The 19,255-nt window shown below is 37.0% G+C and overlaps 1 protein-coding gene across 1 annotated transcript in view; it reads right to left on the bottom strand.

Moving 5' to 3' along the window:
- The window catches only part of GPHN (gephyrin), a gene marked incomplete at its 5' end in the record, with an annotated part of 53,077 nt that extends 38,593 nt beyond the window's left edge, over positions 1 to 14,484 (bottom strand). Inside the window, 4 exons of the mRNA XM_009878800.1 lie at positions 1,591 to 1,646; positions 5,066 to 5,158; positions 10,904 to 11,041; positions 14,415 to 14,484. Coding sequence (XP_009877102.1) covers positions 1,591 to 1,646; positions 5,066 to 5,158; positions 10,904 to 11,041; positions 14,415 to 14,484 — 357 coding nt within the window. The remainder of the gene's footprint in view (positions 1 to 1,590; positions 1,647 to 5,065; positions 5,159 to 10,903; positions 11,042 to 14,414) is intronic.
- Positions 14,485 to 19,255: the final 4,771 nt, after the last annotated feature.

Here is a 19,255-nt window from a genome sequence, read left to right as displayed (position 1 = left end):
GCTGAACCGATTAGGATGCTGAAACCCTTTAGACCTGTAGACAGTCCTCCCCATCAGACACAGCTTCAACAACATTGTTTTTAGGCACCACTCTGCTGTGATATTTGTAAACTAGTAAAATCATAATATTGATGCCAGGTGAATCATGACGTGAGTGATAATTCATCAGGTTGCTCTGCTGGTTCTTGCTATGTTATAGTGACCACAAAAAGGGTTGCAGAAATAGTTGTCAGTCTTTTGGATTCTGGAGTAATGCTTGAAAATGATGACATCAGGGCTAAAAAACTAAGGGCAGGTGAAATTCGTTAGTTTACTTTTTTTGGTATATAAAGTAATTTTACGTATTTTGTGTAGGAGATTTGTTAATTTAAATTCACATTAATATCAATATTAAGGAGATGTCTATTATACTGAAGTATAATTCATGATGATGGATGGGAACTACAGCAAAAATTATTTTCATAGCTCTCTGTACCTATCATGATTAGCCAAATTAAACTTCTATTACCCATCTAGAGGCAGTTCAACACCATTTTTTTAAAAAAATGGAACAGTCCTGCAACTGGTAATACTTATAAAACCTGAAAAACCTTTTGAAATGCATCTATTTTACTTGAGATGTTTTTGTTTAGCAGTCAAAATGGTCACACTGTTAAATCCTCATTAAAACCGAACAATCCTCTGTTTTGTCCATTACTTATTGTACTTCTGCATCATTTCACTTACAAAATATACAATTATAAACTGGGACTTGAAATAGCTGAACAAACATTTTGGATTAACTCATACTCTCCTGAAAAGAAGGTAGCTGGTACAAATAAATTGACAGAATAAAAAAAGTGGTTGAATGTAACTGTTTTTTTTTTTCCTTATCAACCCAGTATTAGTACAGGAACTTTATTAAATGTACTCTTGAGTTTGAGAGCAAGTCTCAACTAGTGTGTATTCATGAACAGTGATACAGCACAGCAGGTCATGAATGGGGGCTGCCCCGACTTGCTCAAACACTTTTTTGATTCAACAAACAGAAAAGGAGCAATACCACAAACCAGGCTTCTGCCAGGCTTCCTCAAGATTGTTCTGATCATTAACTACATTTAAACACTTCATAAAAGACTCTTTGCTTTGCAAGTATCGGTGTGAAATACACAAGAAGCTTGTGGAAACAATTATTGGGCTAATTAATAAATCGAATGTAGCTTTTTAAAATCTGTCAGCAAGAAGAGGTTAAATCTTGCTTTTCTCTGTTTACGAACTGTAATGCCACCAGAGACCTTATGTCCTCTGACATCGTACTAGGGCAGAACATGACTGTATGCACTCTTATCGGACATGTCAGCACAATGCTCTGAAGTATTTTGGGATATCCTTGTTAGCTCCTTACGTAACTGTACGACCTCACTTTCTGAAATCATGTCCCAAGGCATAAAGCAGGAGGCTAGGTACAGCTGTGTCCTACTTCCTGCCATCTCCAAGAATACTGAGTTTTGGAGCACTAGCAAAGCTTGTAAAAATACAAAGCACTATCTTACAAAACAAAAATACATTATTAAAAAAAGAAAAAAAAGAGAGAAAAGAAACTGTGCTCACCTGCTCACCAGCCTGGGATTCCCCGATGATGAATCGATCTCCTGGGCCATCAGCAGCTGTTAAAATGGACAAAACAAATGGTAAAGGCTGAACCAAAACAAATGATGGCACTAGAAATTAAAAACAGGAGAACCAAAGTATGATCTATGATTCGGTGCACATGACAAAGGTTACAGAAGTTTTACAAACGTTTTACATTCTAAGTCCTTTTAAGCTGTATTTATTATTATGAAAATTATAGGTTCTATAGTATATTTAAATGAAAATTTTTAGGCAATATGGGATCAAGTAAAAGGAAATTAGGAGAAATTACATTAACAATGAGGATTTAAGAATGTTCATGAGATTATTTTTATAAAAATGTCCACCATGAGCAATTTTTTTCCATGTGAAACTAACACAAGGAACTCATGTATTTTGTAAGTGCATTATGTATGTTTTTCCTAGACAACAATGGAATTTTTACATTTTTACATTTTATCTTTGCCTTTGCAGGAAAACGTGGTCAAGTGCAGTGGTTACAAACTGTAGATAACCATCCAGGTTTGGTACTAGGGCCAAGATAACGCAACTTGGAAAGCTGCATTAGAAGTCTGGGTTCTATTCCTTTTTGTAATTTTAGGAGCTATCACTGAACTAGTTACTTAAACTCTTCACCGAAGCCGTTCTGAAAACTGCAGGTCAGACATCGTTGGTTTAACAAATGCGCAGGACTTCTAATTTAGCCAAATCAGCATAAGCAACTCTGCCTGTCCAAGCACAGCAGGCATGCTGTCAAGAGTGTTCAGACAAACTGGGTTCAGATGATCACATTTAAATATGTCTTTTTATTAATTTTAAGTCTGCAACTGCCAGAATTTGATTTCCCAGAGATGAAGTCTAAACAGTGACAGCCTTTAATTTAATACCTTCTGGTTTATTTCAAAAGCCCTGAATATGCAGCTAGATAACCTTATCATATTGAGAACTGTTTGCAGGAAGGATGGCCATTCAGTCTGTATGACAATTTATCACATTTGTACTCATACATCAGCTACAACCCTGCTGATCATGATCTATGGTACTTAGTCATGTTTGAAGATGAATGATTAACTTAACTTTAAAAGCCTATCAAACAGCCTTATCTACAAGCTTTAGAAAAAACTCTAAAATAAGAAAATGGAAGAGGACTCTTCAACTACTTGTCTCTGAATAATGCACTACTGAATACAATTCACAGAATCATAGAATGGCCTAGGCTGGAAGGGACCTTAGAGATCATTTAATCCAACCTCTCTGTCATGGGCAGGGACGCCTCTCAACTAGATCAGGCAACACATGTTGTCAGACCTTTGCTGAAAAAAATACACTAGGATGATCCAGCAAAAGAAGAGAAAATAATCCCTAATAGCTAAGTTATTTTAAACATGAAAAAATGCTAAACTAAACTGAGTTTTAATACTCTGTTAATAATGACATGGAGACAAAGTTTATAAGTGATGTCCAACTGATACTGCTTGAAAAAAGTCGACAAGGTTCTGGGCAGGCATGTTTATGTGACTAAAAGCTAATCCTTTACATGTGGTAATAAATATCCATTAATGTAGTCAATATTATTTCTGCCTACAAGCTTTGTTTCTCATATCCTCAGATAACAGGTCTATAAAACAATCTAGAGTAGAGCAGAGTAGAGTAGAGCAGAGTGGAGTGGAGTAGAATATTTCAGTTGGAAGGGACCTGCAACAGTCATCTAGTCCAACGGCCTGACTAACTCAGGGCTGACCAAAAGTTAAAACTTGTTATTAAGGGCATGCCCAAATGCCTTTTAAACACTGACAGGCTTGGGGCAGTACCCATCTCCCCAGGAAGGCTGTTCCAGTGTCTGACCACCCTCTTAGTAAAAAGAAACGCTTCCTAATGTCCAGTCTGAACCTCCCCTGGCACAGCTTTGAGCCATTCCTATGCACTGGATACACAGGAGAAGAGCCCAGCACCTTCCTCTCTGCTTGCCCTTCCCAGGAAGCTGTAGAGAGCAATGAGGTCGCCCCTCAGCCTCCTTTTCTCTGAACTACATGAACCCAAAGTTCTTCCTTTGCGGCTCCTCATGATGTGCCTTCCAGCCCTTTCTCCAGCTCTGTTGCCCTCCTTTTGATGCATTCAAGGACCTTACTGTTATTCTGTTTGAACCCATCACCAAAATTAGAATCTTGTGTGTCAGTTCTGACAGAAGCCATTGAAGACAGCATTCGTGATCATTCTACTAATTCTGTGTGTTTACTGAGACTGTTCTAGTGCTTTCCCTTACCTTGAAGCAATCAGGTTGCAAGACAGCATTTGCTTGATCCCAAGGCCCTTGTCAGTCAGCATTCTCCTCAGAGCTCCCTCTCTCAGCTTTTCTCAGTGTCATATCACTGCATTTCTCTGGCTACATCTGCACTTCCTTGCTGCTATTACTGGTCATTTTGGTCTGCCTTTCACTCACACACAGAGCTGAAAGACAGCTGCAGTCAAACTCGTGGTAAACCTGGAGTTTTATTTTTATATGAAATCCATGGAGAAGTTACTGGACTACATCCATTGCCTGAGCCTGCAGAAAGCCTATTTCATGGACAGTCACTTTCCATTGTTTCAGCTGCCAGCATCAAAAAATATATTTTAATGTCCCTAGAAGAGAGTTCAATACCGTGTCTAAATTCCAACATGGTGTTAGGATGATTCAACCCTTATCACAATGAAATCACTACTAGTATAATGTTCAATCATATTTATATATTAATCTTCCTCCATAGATATTTGAGGTGAATATCATCAGTCTTAACTTTACAAAAGGAAAAATGGATGCACAGAGAAGCAACTTGCTCAAAATCATGCAGGAACTAGTGGCAAGGCAGAGGATGGATTCAGGGGATGGATGGGAAAGCACTCACTGCTTACTCCGTCAAGTCACAATACTCATTTTATTTTTATATAGCAATAGCAATATTTTCAAAGTAAAATGCAATTTTCTTTTAAGGTGCCTCCTCAAAAGTACATTCTGATCTGTGTTTTTGAAAATTCTCAAATGCTTTCATAGAACAATCCACAAATAGGAAGCTGGATCTGTGAGGGTTCAACAAAGCTACAGATATACAGGAAATTCCTGATTAAATCAACAACAGAGGAATAGAAAAAAGAGTCTGTCACTCATAAACAGATATTCTGTTACTCTCCCGAATTCTTTATGCTTGTAAAAACTCATTAGCAACACAGATGCATGTCTATGAGCACACAGGGATGTACATTTGCTCATGTACATACGTATCCACTTGAAAGATCTGAATTCACCTTTATGGCCTTCCTTCAAGACAGCTGCGTTCTACATAAGTGTGACTTCAGCAACGACCTGAATCAAGTCTCAACCAAAATAACCACTGCTGGATATAAAATAGGGGAACTAACATGGTATAAAGTGCTTTTATAGAGACTTATATTGCATATCTACAAAGTGAGTTTTTACCTCTGACAGCGTAGCCGTCTTTTACTGATGCTGGAAATGGTGGCAGATTATCTTTTGCATATACATCTTGAGCAAGGACTCGGCCCATTCCATCTAGAAAAAAGAGAAAAGACCATGCTCCATGTCATTACAGCTAGTAAAGAGGGAAAATAAGTGAAGAGCAGTGTGCTTTGATGGATGAAATGTATGTGTATGTGACATGAATAGATCTTGCAGGTTTTGATTTCTGCCTTTACATAAACAAAAAGAAGACTGAAGTCTGAAAGTGTTGATGAAAGACTTGTTCAGTAAGTCTCTGTTCCTGGATATGGTGAAATTGTCGACAGTAGATCTGAATGCTAAGTATCCAAACCCAGAAGTAATAGCTCTGATATAGAATCGGAGAGAAAAAATACACGTCTTTGTTTCTTCAGGACAAATTTTTCTTCTGAAATGTTTTAAAAAATACAGTTCCCTGTATTTCACTTAAAAAATCCCAACTTTTTAAAAAAGCTTTAAAAATAACATTTCGAAAGTGATTCCTGTGTGCAAAGGTGAGAGGTGGTGGATGAAGCCCAGAGGACTTAACGTAAACAGTAATGATGGACAAGTTATCATAAACTGACAAAAACCCCTTTTGCAATAGATTAGCTTTGCCTAATTGCTGAGAGCATTTCTGCTTAATGGAGGGTGAGTGCACAGAAGTGTCAGGATTATTTATGTAAATTTACGCTGTTATAGTTCTAAATATTTTAATAGCTGTTTTAAATTTTTTCTTCACTTAGCAACTATGACTGATGAGTTGTAATTTGGCTTTGCCTCCCTGTAGGGACTGATGTGAATTACTTCACCCTCAGTCAAGTGTGCACCACTTGTTTGCTTTTATGGTGCCAGCAAGGGCTTTTTTTTTTTAGTATCATGGGGAGCGGAGCGGAAAATATCTCATCCCTTCATACAGGGGGAGTGTGAGAAAAAGATTTATTACACACGTGACTAGATGGACTCAGAAGGGACACATGGGTCAGAACTACTGAGATCAGCTTGATTTCAGTATGTCTAAGCAGAAGAAGGAAAGATCATCTCAGCAGAGAGGCCAGTGCTCTTAGGAGTGTGTTGTGGCACAGAAGGCAGCATTCACCTGCAAGTACGAAGGAGTGAGAGGATGCCTGAACACTTCCACCAAGAGAATTTGCATGAATATGTACTTTATAGATTATAATCTTCCAGACATTCCGAAAAAGAGAGACGTACATAAGGTGTGTTTCTGGGTTTACAGATAGGGAAATCAATGTGGTTCTGGACTTGCTGGGAGGGCAGAAGACCTAACACTGCACGCCCAATGGAAGGGTTTTGTTAAAAAGTGCACCTACTTGATTTGAAAACTATCCACTCCGGTGAATTGGTATTATAAAAGAGAATATATCTTATTTATTAACACAAAGTCATTCACTTAGTAATTAATTATAGTAACTATAACATTATTGTGCTCACATCCATACGTATCAAACTTCAGGCTGAGGCGAATATTTACCTTGCATTTTTGATACAGGTATTGCCATGAAAATGCTGATAAAACCTGTTAAAGCAACTAAAAAACCACCTTTGTGATGGCTTTTAATATGTCTGTGTATCACTGTCTGTGATACACAATACCGAAAGCTTGTACAGTTGCACTGAAAAAATGAATGCAAACACAGACATTTAAATTATAGCACAGAAAAGGCAGCTATCAAAGACCTAGTAAAAACACCCTTAGTTCACAGACACACAAACTCTCACACAAAAGTGATACTTCTAATTTTAGCGGACATGTTGTGTCTTCATTTCACTTCTTGCCTGCATGCAAAATCACACCAATTAGAGCAAAGTTGAACAGTATGTTCCCGGCGTTCTGCCATGTAATATTTGAAGGAAATAAATGGCCAGCCAGTAGCAGGAATGAATTTGATTACGGGGAGAAAAATGTAAGAATTATTTGCTGAAGCCTTAGGCATTTAAAACGAAGCAAGTCAGCAGCAACTAAAGGACAATCTGAAGTACCTCTGTACTCTCCTTTATTTGAGCAATTATATTAGAAATACACTGTCTGACCTTATTTTGATTAATTGTAATTCAAAAAAGATGTTCTGAAATATTTTAATGCCATCAAACTGCCCCTTGTGATGCCTGCAGCTTTCTGATTCTAACCCAAAATGGAGAATTATATTAAACTTACTTTTTAAATTGGATATTTTCTAAAGCTTAGCTTGTGAAACTAGTACAGTTCTGTGAATAATTTTGATTTCTTGGGGTATTGGGATAAAGCAGTGAGACAGGTATTGTACTAGAGGTGGTGGATTTGCTTGCATTTTGTAAATACTGCCCTGGTAGCCCTGGTGTGATACGAAAAGGTAACACTATCAAAATAATCAGCTAGTTCAAAATGAATAAACAGTGGGAAAAAAAAATCCAAGCTCTACAGAAGTTATACGGCTCCTCGGCTGAGTTAGAAAAACTGCTGTTCTAAAGCTGAAGCCCATAAGGTGTGGATTGCCTCTGCTTTGCACTTTAGCTTTTAGCAATGTTCAGGTAACTGCATTTAGCTGGAATAAAAGGCTGAGTGCTTCACACCAGACACTGGTGATGGCAGGGGGGAAATATGCTTCACATGCCTTTGGTTTTTGGCACTTCTGTAAAATGCTTCAGGAATGTTCTTTTTTTTTAATGTGGAAGAGGCTAAATGATCTACACAGGCACGCAGCAATACATTTACCAATGTGAAAGTCATGTTTCGAATGACAACTTTACTCATCCTCCCCTTTTGTCAGGAGAGAATAAACTTGAGAGACTCAGGCATGCTTTGACTTCATCAAGAATAAAGTCAGGACTGTACTGGCTGTTTGTGCAGAGCAACATTCAGCAGCTTTATTATGAATATGAACACTATGTAATATGTTTAGTAATGCAAATAAATCAGGTTAACAGTATTCAGGTAATTTGTTAATGAGATAAATTGCAATTCTCGAACTTCAAACACTTCACTCATTTAACAGAGAAATCGTGCTCCTGAAAGATAATCTTCAGGAGCTGAGTGTTAATTCAAGACACAAACCCACAAAGTGAACAACCACAGCACAATAGTGGTTTTCTGAGTAGTTAGTTAGCATTCAGATCTCCAGGACTACATTTGTATTGTCCTCTGAAATTACAGGTGTATTAACTGAAAAATACATTAATACATGACTAAATGAAAAACTAGTTCTTAATAAAATCAATGTTTCATAACAAACTAAATTATATGTGGGTGCATGCACACATACATATACATATGTATGTCTACACAAAAAAAATCCTACATATTTGTCTTAATAACACTACGATGATCTCTTAAGAACTTCTGAAAATGAGATTCTATCTTCCGATTTGTAGATGAAGCGAACTGAATTTCCAACATCACAGAGAGATGTCCCTTAGGATGTCTCCTAAAGGCTCAATACTGAAATTTCATACTATGTATTAGGAAATCTTACAGTGCTAAAATAAGTCCATGCTTGCTGAAAAATATATTGTGAGATATAATTTTGCACTACAGTGCAAAATATGAAGGAATATGTCTTTGTGAGTATTAAACCAAGAATATATCTCTACAGTCGATGATTTTATCATGTATCTAACTTTTATTTCCGGTGGGAGGGAAGAGGGTCATAACTGAAGTGTCTCAGCAGACTCAGAACACTAAAGAGTACCAGTGCGAGGAATAATAATCAACATGTCCAGACTTAGAATCAGTCTGAATTTGCTATCAGTAATCAGGTAACATGAAGAGCAAAATGAAACATCAATTAAGATATTATAAAGTATAGAATACCTTCTCAGTACAGAATATCTTCTCTTACCTTGACAGCATATATCCCATGTAGTGGAATAAGAACAGAAACAATCAAATCGTCTTTTTGCCAAATGAGAGTATATAAAACTCTGCAGAGAACATAACCATCGAGCTAAGACCTATTGTCTTTATTCTACTATTGTAAGGGCATTCCAAAGAGCATGTAGTCTGAATAGAATCACTCTGTTATTGGTACAGTAACATTACCAGTCTTAACACAAACCAGTTAGTCCATCACAACCCAAATTCATGGACTTAATTCTTTACTAGGTTTTGCACCAGCAGTTTAAAAAATCAAAACTCTTTTTATGTTACCTTAAGAGTAACTTATATAGCAAAATAAACATATGCTGTGTTTATTTTTCAGGGAGGTACATACTCAACTTTTATGCTTTATTTTAGGAGTTGAGCGTCGTATCCATAAAATGTATAGGGACTAGAAGTACCTAACACTGTGGCTCATCACATTGTCCATGAAGGGTTGTCCTAGCAAAGATATTTAACTGTTAGCTATCCAAAAAGATTTAATAAAAAAAGATCTAGTAAAAACCTATGCTCAGCCACTTACGCCCTAACGCCACTTTCTAATCTGCAGGCACACCATTACACAGGTGTAATATGCTTATTCCTTGTTGATCTAGCACTGGTGCTGTTCTGAATGCAAGATATGCAGCATCTTCTCAGAGATCTGCTTCCTGCTACCAAGGCACAGGGGTGTGCTGATCTCCATTTGGAGTGAGCAAACACACAGCTGTGATTCTACGTACAGTATACTGATATGGAGACATCTCAAAGGTTTGTGGCAGGACAAAGATTTGGTGAAGAGCATGAAAGCTTTGAACTTTCAAGGCAAAAGACAGAATATCTCATTCAAAAAACACTGTACCTCTCTGCTCTCCGGAGTTCACCAATGTCCTAAACATTTTGTCTCCTGAGGCTTGTGATTCCACTATCTCTTCACTCACCACATTACCTTTGGAAAATCTGGAGGAATCCCTGGAGAAGATTCCCTCTTCCCTACCTACTTTATCATTAATTGCCAGCATCCTTCCTGTCATGGTTTTGTTCTGTGCCAAGAACACTCTACCAGGTAATGCCCAGGCTTGATGTAAGGGATAGCAGAAGCAAGGGAGACACCTAACAGGCATTATAAACACACTATTTCAGGTGGGAGGATACTTTAGTTGAATAAACATGAGAAGTAACCTGCTGATTGCATTTAAGGCCAGAAAATGGCTTCAGATATTTCCATTTATGTATGAGGACAGATGGTTACAAGGTCTGCCATACTGCCTGCGTTTTGGTGCCTTTTAAAAAAAGCTCACTGTATAAATGAGTAACAGTAACCCTTGATTAAAAAGTTTCAATAAATCAAACGTTAAATGCAGGTAACTATCAGAAAATGATCAGATGTAATGCTAGAAGAGAAAGGGAATTATGAGATGAGGAGGTAAGTTCTGGAATAACTAGCAGGCCAAGTAGGATCTGAAAACCAGACTGTTAAGATATAAATATGGGAAAAAGAGACATGAAGTCAACAATCACTTTGATTTGATCATTTACCTCAGACTGGAAAGAAGGTTTAGTGAAAATCTCCCACAGGAACAGAACAGAGTGAGCAACCATAGTACAACTTGGAGCTACTTGGCATGTACAGAAATCCAGCATGACAACAATCACTGATGCAAATTATTGGTTTTATGTTTTAATTTTGTTGCACATACCACAGACCAGAAGAAAATTGATTTATATATTTAGTTAGACTTCCATTTTAGATTCCTTCAGGGAGCAGCACTGAGCTTAGTCAACATTCACCTGACTTTGACAGGAGCCTTCTGCTCCTATTATTGGCATTTCCTAAAGCAGTTTCTCCTGGAGAAGGTAGTGTCTCAGACACCTCACAACACTGCCAAAAGAGCAAGTGCTCAAGAAAGTTGTAAAATAAGGAAATAACCACCTTAAACCCTCAGGAAGAATCCAACTTAAAATACCTCTGTAATTGATGATTTCTGTTCCAAGCACTGGGGTCATCTCTAGAACTGTGATGAAGGCCTTGTCCATAGATGTCAATGGGAATGGAGACATGCGGTGTCTTCTTGCTACCTTGGTAATGTCAACAGCACTGTGACCTGCAACAAGACAGCACCAAGGTTATGTATGCTACAAGGTGTAGATGTACAGAGCGATGCTCATTTAAATCACTGAAATTAATGTAGTGCTTCCGGGTAAACTAAGTGAGTTACCACTACTAAGCCTTTATGGCAGACACTGGGAAGGCACTGCTTTCAACTAGAATCAAAAGAGAGATTTGAAACAAAATGCAACTTACAGTTGAAAAAGGTCACAAAAGTGTACATCCTTACATGTCATGGAAAACATACCATAAGTCTTGATGAGCATAAAAGGACCATTTAGTCAGAAACAGAAACTCTTCAAGATGATGCGGTATTTTACATTGAGGATGATAATGTGAGGCTAACTCAGTTCTGTGAACTCAGGTTGATTCACTCCTGTTATTTCTGTTCTCCATCGGCACATCGCAGCAGGCTAATGTGCAGTGCACGGATGAAACAAAAACGGGCACTGCCCCGGTGAGTGTGCAATCCAATAGTGAGATGGGAGCTGAAAGGTTTGTAAGGAATATGGAGGCAAAATTAAAACACCAAACAGTCAGGACAGCAGATAGTGTTTCCAGCTGGTGGGCATCCTACCCATTGTCAAGATTTTGTGGTCAACATAGCAAAGCGATGCTTAAGTGCATAGTTTGAGTGGAAACAGTAGGACAATTTAATGGAAGCGCACTTTTCCCAAGTGTAAAGGACAGGGTGGGAGAAGGCACAACAAAAGTTGTTTGAAAATGAAGCCAGCAGCATTTTTGATTTCTTGACACATCCTGAGAGAGTAAACAAGAGGACAACAAACTTTGAAGGATTTTGAAAATGAACAACTGAAGAGACCTATTGCAGAAATGCATAAACAAAACTAACCAATACAAATCAAGAGGTTAAGAAATTGACATTTGTAGAAATATCTTAAATGGATTTGCCTAGAACAAAAAGGTACTTATGAGAGCCTAGGTAGAAGATGTTCTACATGTAATAAGTAATGATATTTCTAAAGCAAGAATTCAAAGAAGATTTAAATGTTCCTGCCTCTTTATATGACTGCTGTTATTCCGTTTATAAAAATCAGCCTGTTTATAGATCATGTTTATTATAAGAAACATTAATTTCTTTAGACATAAAGAGCTAAAACATAATCAATTAAAATAAGATAGCACTAACAAATAATAGAAACTAGTTTTTCATTACATGGTTTTGCTTTGCAGCAGCTGCTACACATACCTTAGCATTCTGGAAAAAAAATGGATTATTGCTTTAAGTGTAGTCTTTTAATAAAAAATAACTACAAAAATAGTCAACCAATCATGCAATCTAGGTTTTTCTTTCAGAAGAGAAGGTTGCTTAATCTATCTGCATATACAAAAACTTTCAGCACTGACACACGCTTTTCTCTCTACGTGGGAGATTGTTCATTAACTTTTTTTGCCATTACACAGTAACTATGTTTAAAAAGAAGAAATACAGACAAATAAAACTGCCCACCTAATTCCAGTCCCAAGAAAGATTCTGGAAGAAATTATTTGAACAATCTCTTTGTATGCATTTAGAAGATAACATGATAATAAAAGCAGGCACTGTGAATTTGTCAAGCACAGCTGATCTAATTCCTTTCCATAACATAGCAGTTGGCACACTAAGGAAAAGAGAAACAGCTGATGAGATGTATTTTAACTATATTAAGATTTTTCACACTCTTAAACGTGACTTTCTCATAGGCAAAATAGTCAGAAATTATCCAAATTAAACTACTGTAAAGATAAAAGTGTTAACTGCGTTCCTGGATTTAACAATGGGGATGCCCCTGGCAAGCTTACATTTTTCATTATTATGCCTGTATTTTGTTAGCAATGTCATAAAAATGAGGAAAAGGAAAGAAAAGCATTTGTGAGATACAGCCAAACTTCCCACACCTTTCTCTGTGTAGAGAAAGAGACACTGCTTAGCAGCACCATAATTCCTGCAGGTCCAGCAGATTCCACATGATATATGATAAAACTTTTTCTCGACTGCATAAACTAAGAAAACATTTTCTTAAAAGGAGAAGTTGGAAAAAATGAAGATGCTAGCAAAAAATATGTGGAAGTGAAAGTTGGAGGAATTGTGTGGCACTCACTGTTAGCTACTTCAGAAACTAGCATTTCACCTCTTCAACCCGTAAAATGCGAAATGCCTAAAATGCTTTGAATGGTGCCCAGAAGACCGTTTAATGCACGTCATTTGCTTAAGTCAAAGGTTCTGCTAAAATCCACGGAGAAATGCATACTTCAACACAGTTATTTTGAAAATAGATAAAATCCTCTATTCTCTGACAACTTTTTTCCAACACCAAAAGTAACACCCAGTATTTCTGTGAGAAAGGCCAAGAAAATACAAACTAAAAAATAGAGCCCGTTCAGCTTTAACACTGGCATGAATAACCTTAACAAAGAAAGGAAGACATACATGTGTAACTACTCCCTCTTCTCTCTCTATGTCTTCCTACAAACAAATGCTAACTCTTCTTTTAGAGGCATCACACATTTTAACAGACTTGGAGACAAAGAGTGATTTTTTACAATTTTACAATTACTAAGTGGTACTTTTAAATTATAAGTAAATGGCATTAAACAAATCCTCAGACCTTCCAAAGTTACCTTTCAGTAATGTCAAATGTCAGATGGCTCTAAAAGGAATTACTTATATTAAGCAGCATTTTGTATGACAAAACAATTCTCTAGCTTTGAACCAGCTAAGTCAATTGGTTGCATAAGGTGGAGAATTCCTTCTCTTTTATCACCAAAACAATTTCCTATTCTTGTTGTTAAATATATATACACATACACACATATGTATACACACATATGCATATGGTGGATCCAATTTTGGACTAGGAAAGATTCCCATAAAAGAAATGAAATTGATTTTGCAAATTAAAGAACAGGTCATTTGGATCAAATCTGTGTTCTTAATATTTGCATTTTTTGGTTTGGTTTTATATAATCCAACATTCAGTTTCATGTTCAGGTAATAAAATCATATATATTAAACGTGAGAAATTCCACTTTTGATGTTTTTGAGTGCTGATTCTTTTTTGCTCATAAAACTCATGCACATGTGATAATTTACAACAATATATCACCACAAACTACACAGATCTCCATGTCATTAGAAGAGTAACCTGGAAGGAAAAATGACAAGGCAACTATCCACAAATACATGAACACTACAAGATATTTAAACTTTTTTTTCTCTTTGGACTGAATTTCATTTTTGTAGGTTATTAAAAGTTCCTTTCCAAATCCCCTTATGTCCCAATCATATCCTCCTCTTGTCATCTGTCATTTGCTATCTTCAGAGCAGTCTTTGTTTCCCATTTGATCTATGAAGTTTCAGTACTTACTTGCTCTGAGGATGTTCTCCTTGCTGCTGCACCTAGATTGGACCTGCAGAGAGAGTACAGAGTCTATGAGCTACAGAAGTTAACTAGAATGCAAAATACAGATATATAATGGGCAAGCTCCTGGGATCTAAGACAGAGGCTACACATATTTCTAGCAATACTCTTACATACTCTACATGAGAGAAGTATATTTAAGCAGAGGGGTAGTAGCTGATGGTCAGAGAGTCTGACACAAGCAATTTGATTCCACCCCCCCTCCATAAAATACATGATGGCTTAAGGGCAGTAATAGAGTAAAAAAAAAATAAAGAATAAAACAGTGGTTAAAGTTACGTGTTAAGCTCCAGTTTTAAACAGAAAATCTGCATTTTCTTACACAATTGTAATTACAGTAACTTTGAATCTAGGTCCTCTTTTGTGAGTAGTCAAATTACTAACATAACTATATTATCATGACCTTTTTAAAAATTCTGTTAATGATATTTACAGGTGTTAAAGGCACCATTTAAAATACTCAGATTGTGTTGATTCCAAAGATGTTCTTTGCAATCGCATAAGCAACTTACAATTGTATAAACAGATCCTGGCCAGAGCCAGATAAATTTACTCAGTTGTTTCTGTTTGGTTAAAAAACCTGCTATGTTCATTATGAATTTTACAGTGAATTCTACTTTAAAAAGTGTGAGAATGAATGACAACTGGTTTCTCAACAAATCCTCTTCCTAGATGCTTAGCTGCCACTGTGCTATTCCATAAACACTAGTCACATTGTTCTCATATTCTAGTAACACTGAATATATCTAGAGTTCCATCTGTTTACCATACAGGTTTAAAAAAGAACTTTTTTTTTAAAGAGTATCAGTCCTGTAAAGACAACACAGCTTAAAGTTCATCTATACTGAAGCATCAGCTCTTGTTAATTCTTCTTGGGTTTGGGAAGGGAACACACTGTGTTATAACACTGAAGCCACAAGTTTTAAGATGAGCTAATCTGAACAGCAGTCTGTCTCCTGGCGGGTCAGCTGACTGACCTGGTAACAGAATAAACAGTTCTTTGTGTGGACAAAACTCCAGCTAAAATAGCCTTCACAGGCAGACAAACCTCTGAGACAGCATGAACAGAATTCTTCTATTTTTTACTTTATTGGCAAATGCGTTTCTAAATTTTAGTGAAAAGACTAATAAAGTAAAACCCCGCACACGTGTTGAAAGAAGTGGAATAGCACAGGTGACACTCAGGCTGTCATTGCTCTGCAGAACATTTGTCTCTGCTGAGAAAGTGAAGGAGCAAACCCAGATTATCTTTTAGACTACGGTTTCAATTTGCAGTTACAGAAAAATTGCCTTGAAAGTGAGTATGTATGACCTAACAATTGATGAAGAATGGTACACGCTCAACCCCAAAAAGTTGTTATGGGATAGGAACAGTCATTTAAGGCTCAAACTAACTGCACCCCAGCCTCTAAAACCTCTTTCTTCTGTTCCACAGCAGCTTGCCCCAAATGTATATTCACATAAAAATACTGGATTCTACAGTGCAACACAGTCTACTTATTGTAATGGAATAACTTATGGAAAGTAATGTTGCAACTTAGAGCGGGTTATGGAGTCCTTCCCTGAAAAAAACTGTTGTTTAAAAAAAACCCACCACAAACAGAAAAAAACCAAACCCTCCCTCCTTCCCACCAAAAATACTATACAAGAAAATTGCAAACAAAATATTAATGATGCCCAAATTTGGCCCAGAGTTGTTTTACCAGATTTCAAAGGCATAACATGAACTCTCTTTGGAAGAAGCAAATATTTAACTCTAATTTACTGAAGGACAATTCTGGACCAAAAAGATGGTATAATGGTAAGAAAGAAAGCACAAAAGAGAAAGAGGCACAGACTCAAGAGAGAGAGAGAGAGAAGCAGGATGGACGTGGCAAGGCAGAAGATGGTGTGTGCAGAAGGAGACATGGGCCTACGTGTGTAAGACTACTGTTAAAAATGGAAGAGGCTCTCTTATTTCTCACTGAAAACCATATGAAAAGAGAAAACGAGGAATGGGCCTGCTGCAAAATAACCAAGCAATTCAGCAAACTGTGGAATGAAACTCAGTGAGGTAACACAGTCCTAAACAGCAAAAAAACCAAAAATACAAAACACAAACATTTGAAACAATCTACTAAAACAAACTAAGTAAAATATGTGATCCAAAGGACACAGATAAAAGCTACTAGAGAAGGAGGAAAAATGTTAGCAGACAAAGACAGTGCTAAAGAAGTAAAATGGAAGTCAAGAGAGAGTCTTCAACAAAGTGGAGGAACAGAAGGAGCCCAAACCCATAGCGCAAAGCAATGTTTGCGAATGGAAAACAGCTCCTTTGAGCAGTAATAGTTACTCTCGAGTTGTAGCCTCTATTCCTCCTCAGTTCATCTTTAAGCCCTTCCAACCTATAGTGGAGCTAGTGTATGGACAAAAACAAGAGATTTATAATGAACAGAGCAGCTGAGATTTGCAGATCAAATCTTCTAATATAAAAAACGTGCTGACAAAGTTTTGCTCTTACAGTGTCCAAATGACAATGGCAACAAAAGACAGCTGGCTTCACACACAGCCTCTTATAGGTCATTTTTTTTAATTCTGTGCACACAGAGGACTTGAAATTTACTTTTTTGATTTCTTACACCCAGCCTACAGTTTCCATGTAAACACTCACCTGATGGGCAACATATGCAGTATGAGAAATAATTTGCTTCCCACAAATTTTAAAAGCAGCTGTGGAAGAGGAATCCATGATAATAAAATAAAAGGCTTGATCAGCCAGACTTGATCGTTTCCCAACCTACGCTCACAGCTGCAGAATACAAACCATGTTTTAACATAACTGACATAAAAATTAGTTATTACATAATACTCCTGCTTAACATGAATCGCACATCAATATCCTAAATGTTATTTTTAAACAAAACTGCAGTAAAATATGATTTTGAACAGAACCCACCAGTTTTCTAACACATACAGTTTTAGAACAATGGAGCTTTGTATAAATAGGGTCATGTCCAACCCCTAACATTCTATGATTCTATGTGCTTTAAGTGCCTTTTATCGTATTCATTATTTGAATGTTTTAGTACTTTGTTATTTGTGACATGAAAAATCTGTATTCTTTCTGCAGCTACTGGTAAGTAGAGAATCCATACTACATTGCATATAGTACCATGACTGACTGAGGCGAGTAATTAGTAGCATTATTTACTATAATTCTTCTAATTCGCAGGTAGTTATATAGAAATAACAACCTATGGCTGTCTCTCCTTTCCGAAGGAAAGCATAGATTTATTGTTTGTCCATTCTACAGCCTCTTGGCTCACGATGTACTTTGGCAGAAGATACAGTGGGCTACCAGCCAGTACAATTCTCCTCCATAGTTCAGGTCGAATGTAACCAAACCCAAAGCATTCAATTCATATTACTCTGGTTTTTTAAGCAAATTAGATTTTATGCTCTTTAAAATGTAATTTCATCATGCTGGAATGTAGAGTAAGCTTTCTCCCATAGGCTGAAGGAGTAAACAGAATGTGAAATAAAGTACTTAAAATTAAATTAAGGGAATGGTAAAACAAAGAGTCTTGCTGACAATTTCTATCTATCAATCATGATTGGTCTGAAAAATGAAATCAATGACTAATAGATTGGATTTATTTAAACCTACATGGTATGTTTTGCTGTAAATAAAAATCAGTCCACAAAAATTCTTTTTACAAGAAAAATAGGAAAAGACACAAAGAAAAGTTCATGCTACAAGTGAAAAATTCATGTGAATAATAAAGCAAAAAAAGAAAACTGAAAAACCCTTTAACACTTTACCGTGACTGTTAGGAACGGTTAGAGAAATTACTTACCTTTTTTAAGTCATAACAAGATTAGCACAGAGTATTAAGTCAGCTCTTCATTATGGGAGGTACAATTAAAAGCCATCGGTTATAATAAAACAAATTGCTACACAAAGATGAAGAGTTTCCAGCCCAATATGAAAAGCTAACTCTTACGGGAGTACATTTCAACTCAATTTTACAACACGAAGAACAATTCAGAACAATGACATTGAAACATGAGTTACCACCAACAGAAAGAGCCCATTTCTCAGGAGCACAGAGCCTGTAGGAGGCTAACCCATAATCTTTATCATTTATGGGAAAGCACATCGCTCCGCTTTTAGGAGAGCATGCAGAACGTGGAACCACCAGCAGAAACCCCAACACACACACATAGGCACAGAGGACTAAGGTACAGCAAAGGGAATGAGCTCGCCAAGCTGTAATGAAGGAAGCAGGGTAGGCAAAGCACAGCAGCCAGGAACAATTCAAGGACTCTTTTCCCCTCATGGTCTCAAAAATGCCAGGCAGGTCTGCTTGGGAGGTACAGCACCTCCCACAGCTTACTGCCGGGGAGAAACTGCCTAACTCACAGAACCTCGCCTTGAAACTTCAGCAGTTTCATCAAGACAATTTATTGCATGTGATGTGGGAAAGTGTGCTGCTGCTGCCACTTTTTTCTAACTGGGATTTATTAGTAATTACACGATCTGAGTTCTCCAAAATATGCCCTGTGCACAAGCCATTTGAAAGGTCTCTCAAATACCTGCCCGCTTTAAATAGATTTAAAGTCACAAATGATCTGACTTATAACTGTAGGGGTTTGCATGGTGTCTCTTACTTAAAATACCTTTTTTCCCTCGAAAGTGCAACATACATTAATCAATATCTGTAAATAAACACATACAATAAAACTAAACCACGAATAACAATGTCTCAAACTAGTGTAATAATACTGTAAAAATTGATTTTGGCCTG

The sequence above is a fragment of the Apaloderma vittatum genome, unplaced genomic scaffold (genome assembly GCF_000703405.1).
Source record: "Apaloderma vittatum isolate BGI_N311 unplaced genomic scaffold, ASM70340v1 scaffold3031, whole genome shotgun sequence".
Lineage (NCBI taxonomy): Eukaryota > Metazoa > Chordata > Aves > Trogoniformes > Trogonidae > Apaloderma > Apaloderma vittatum.
The sequence above is the reverse complement of the archived record's forward strand: the minus strand, read 5'-3'. Positions and strand labels throughout refer to the sequence as shown.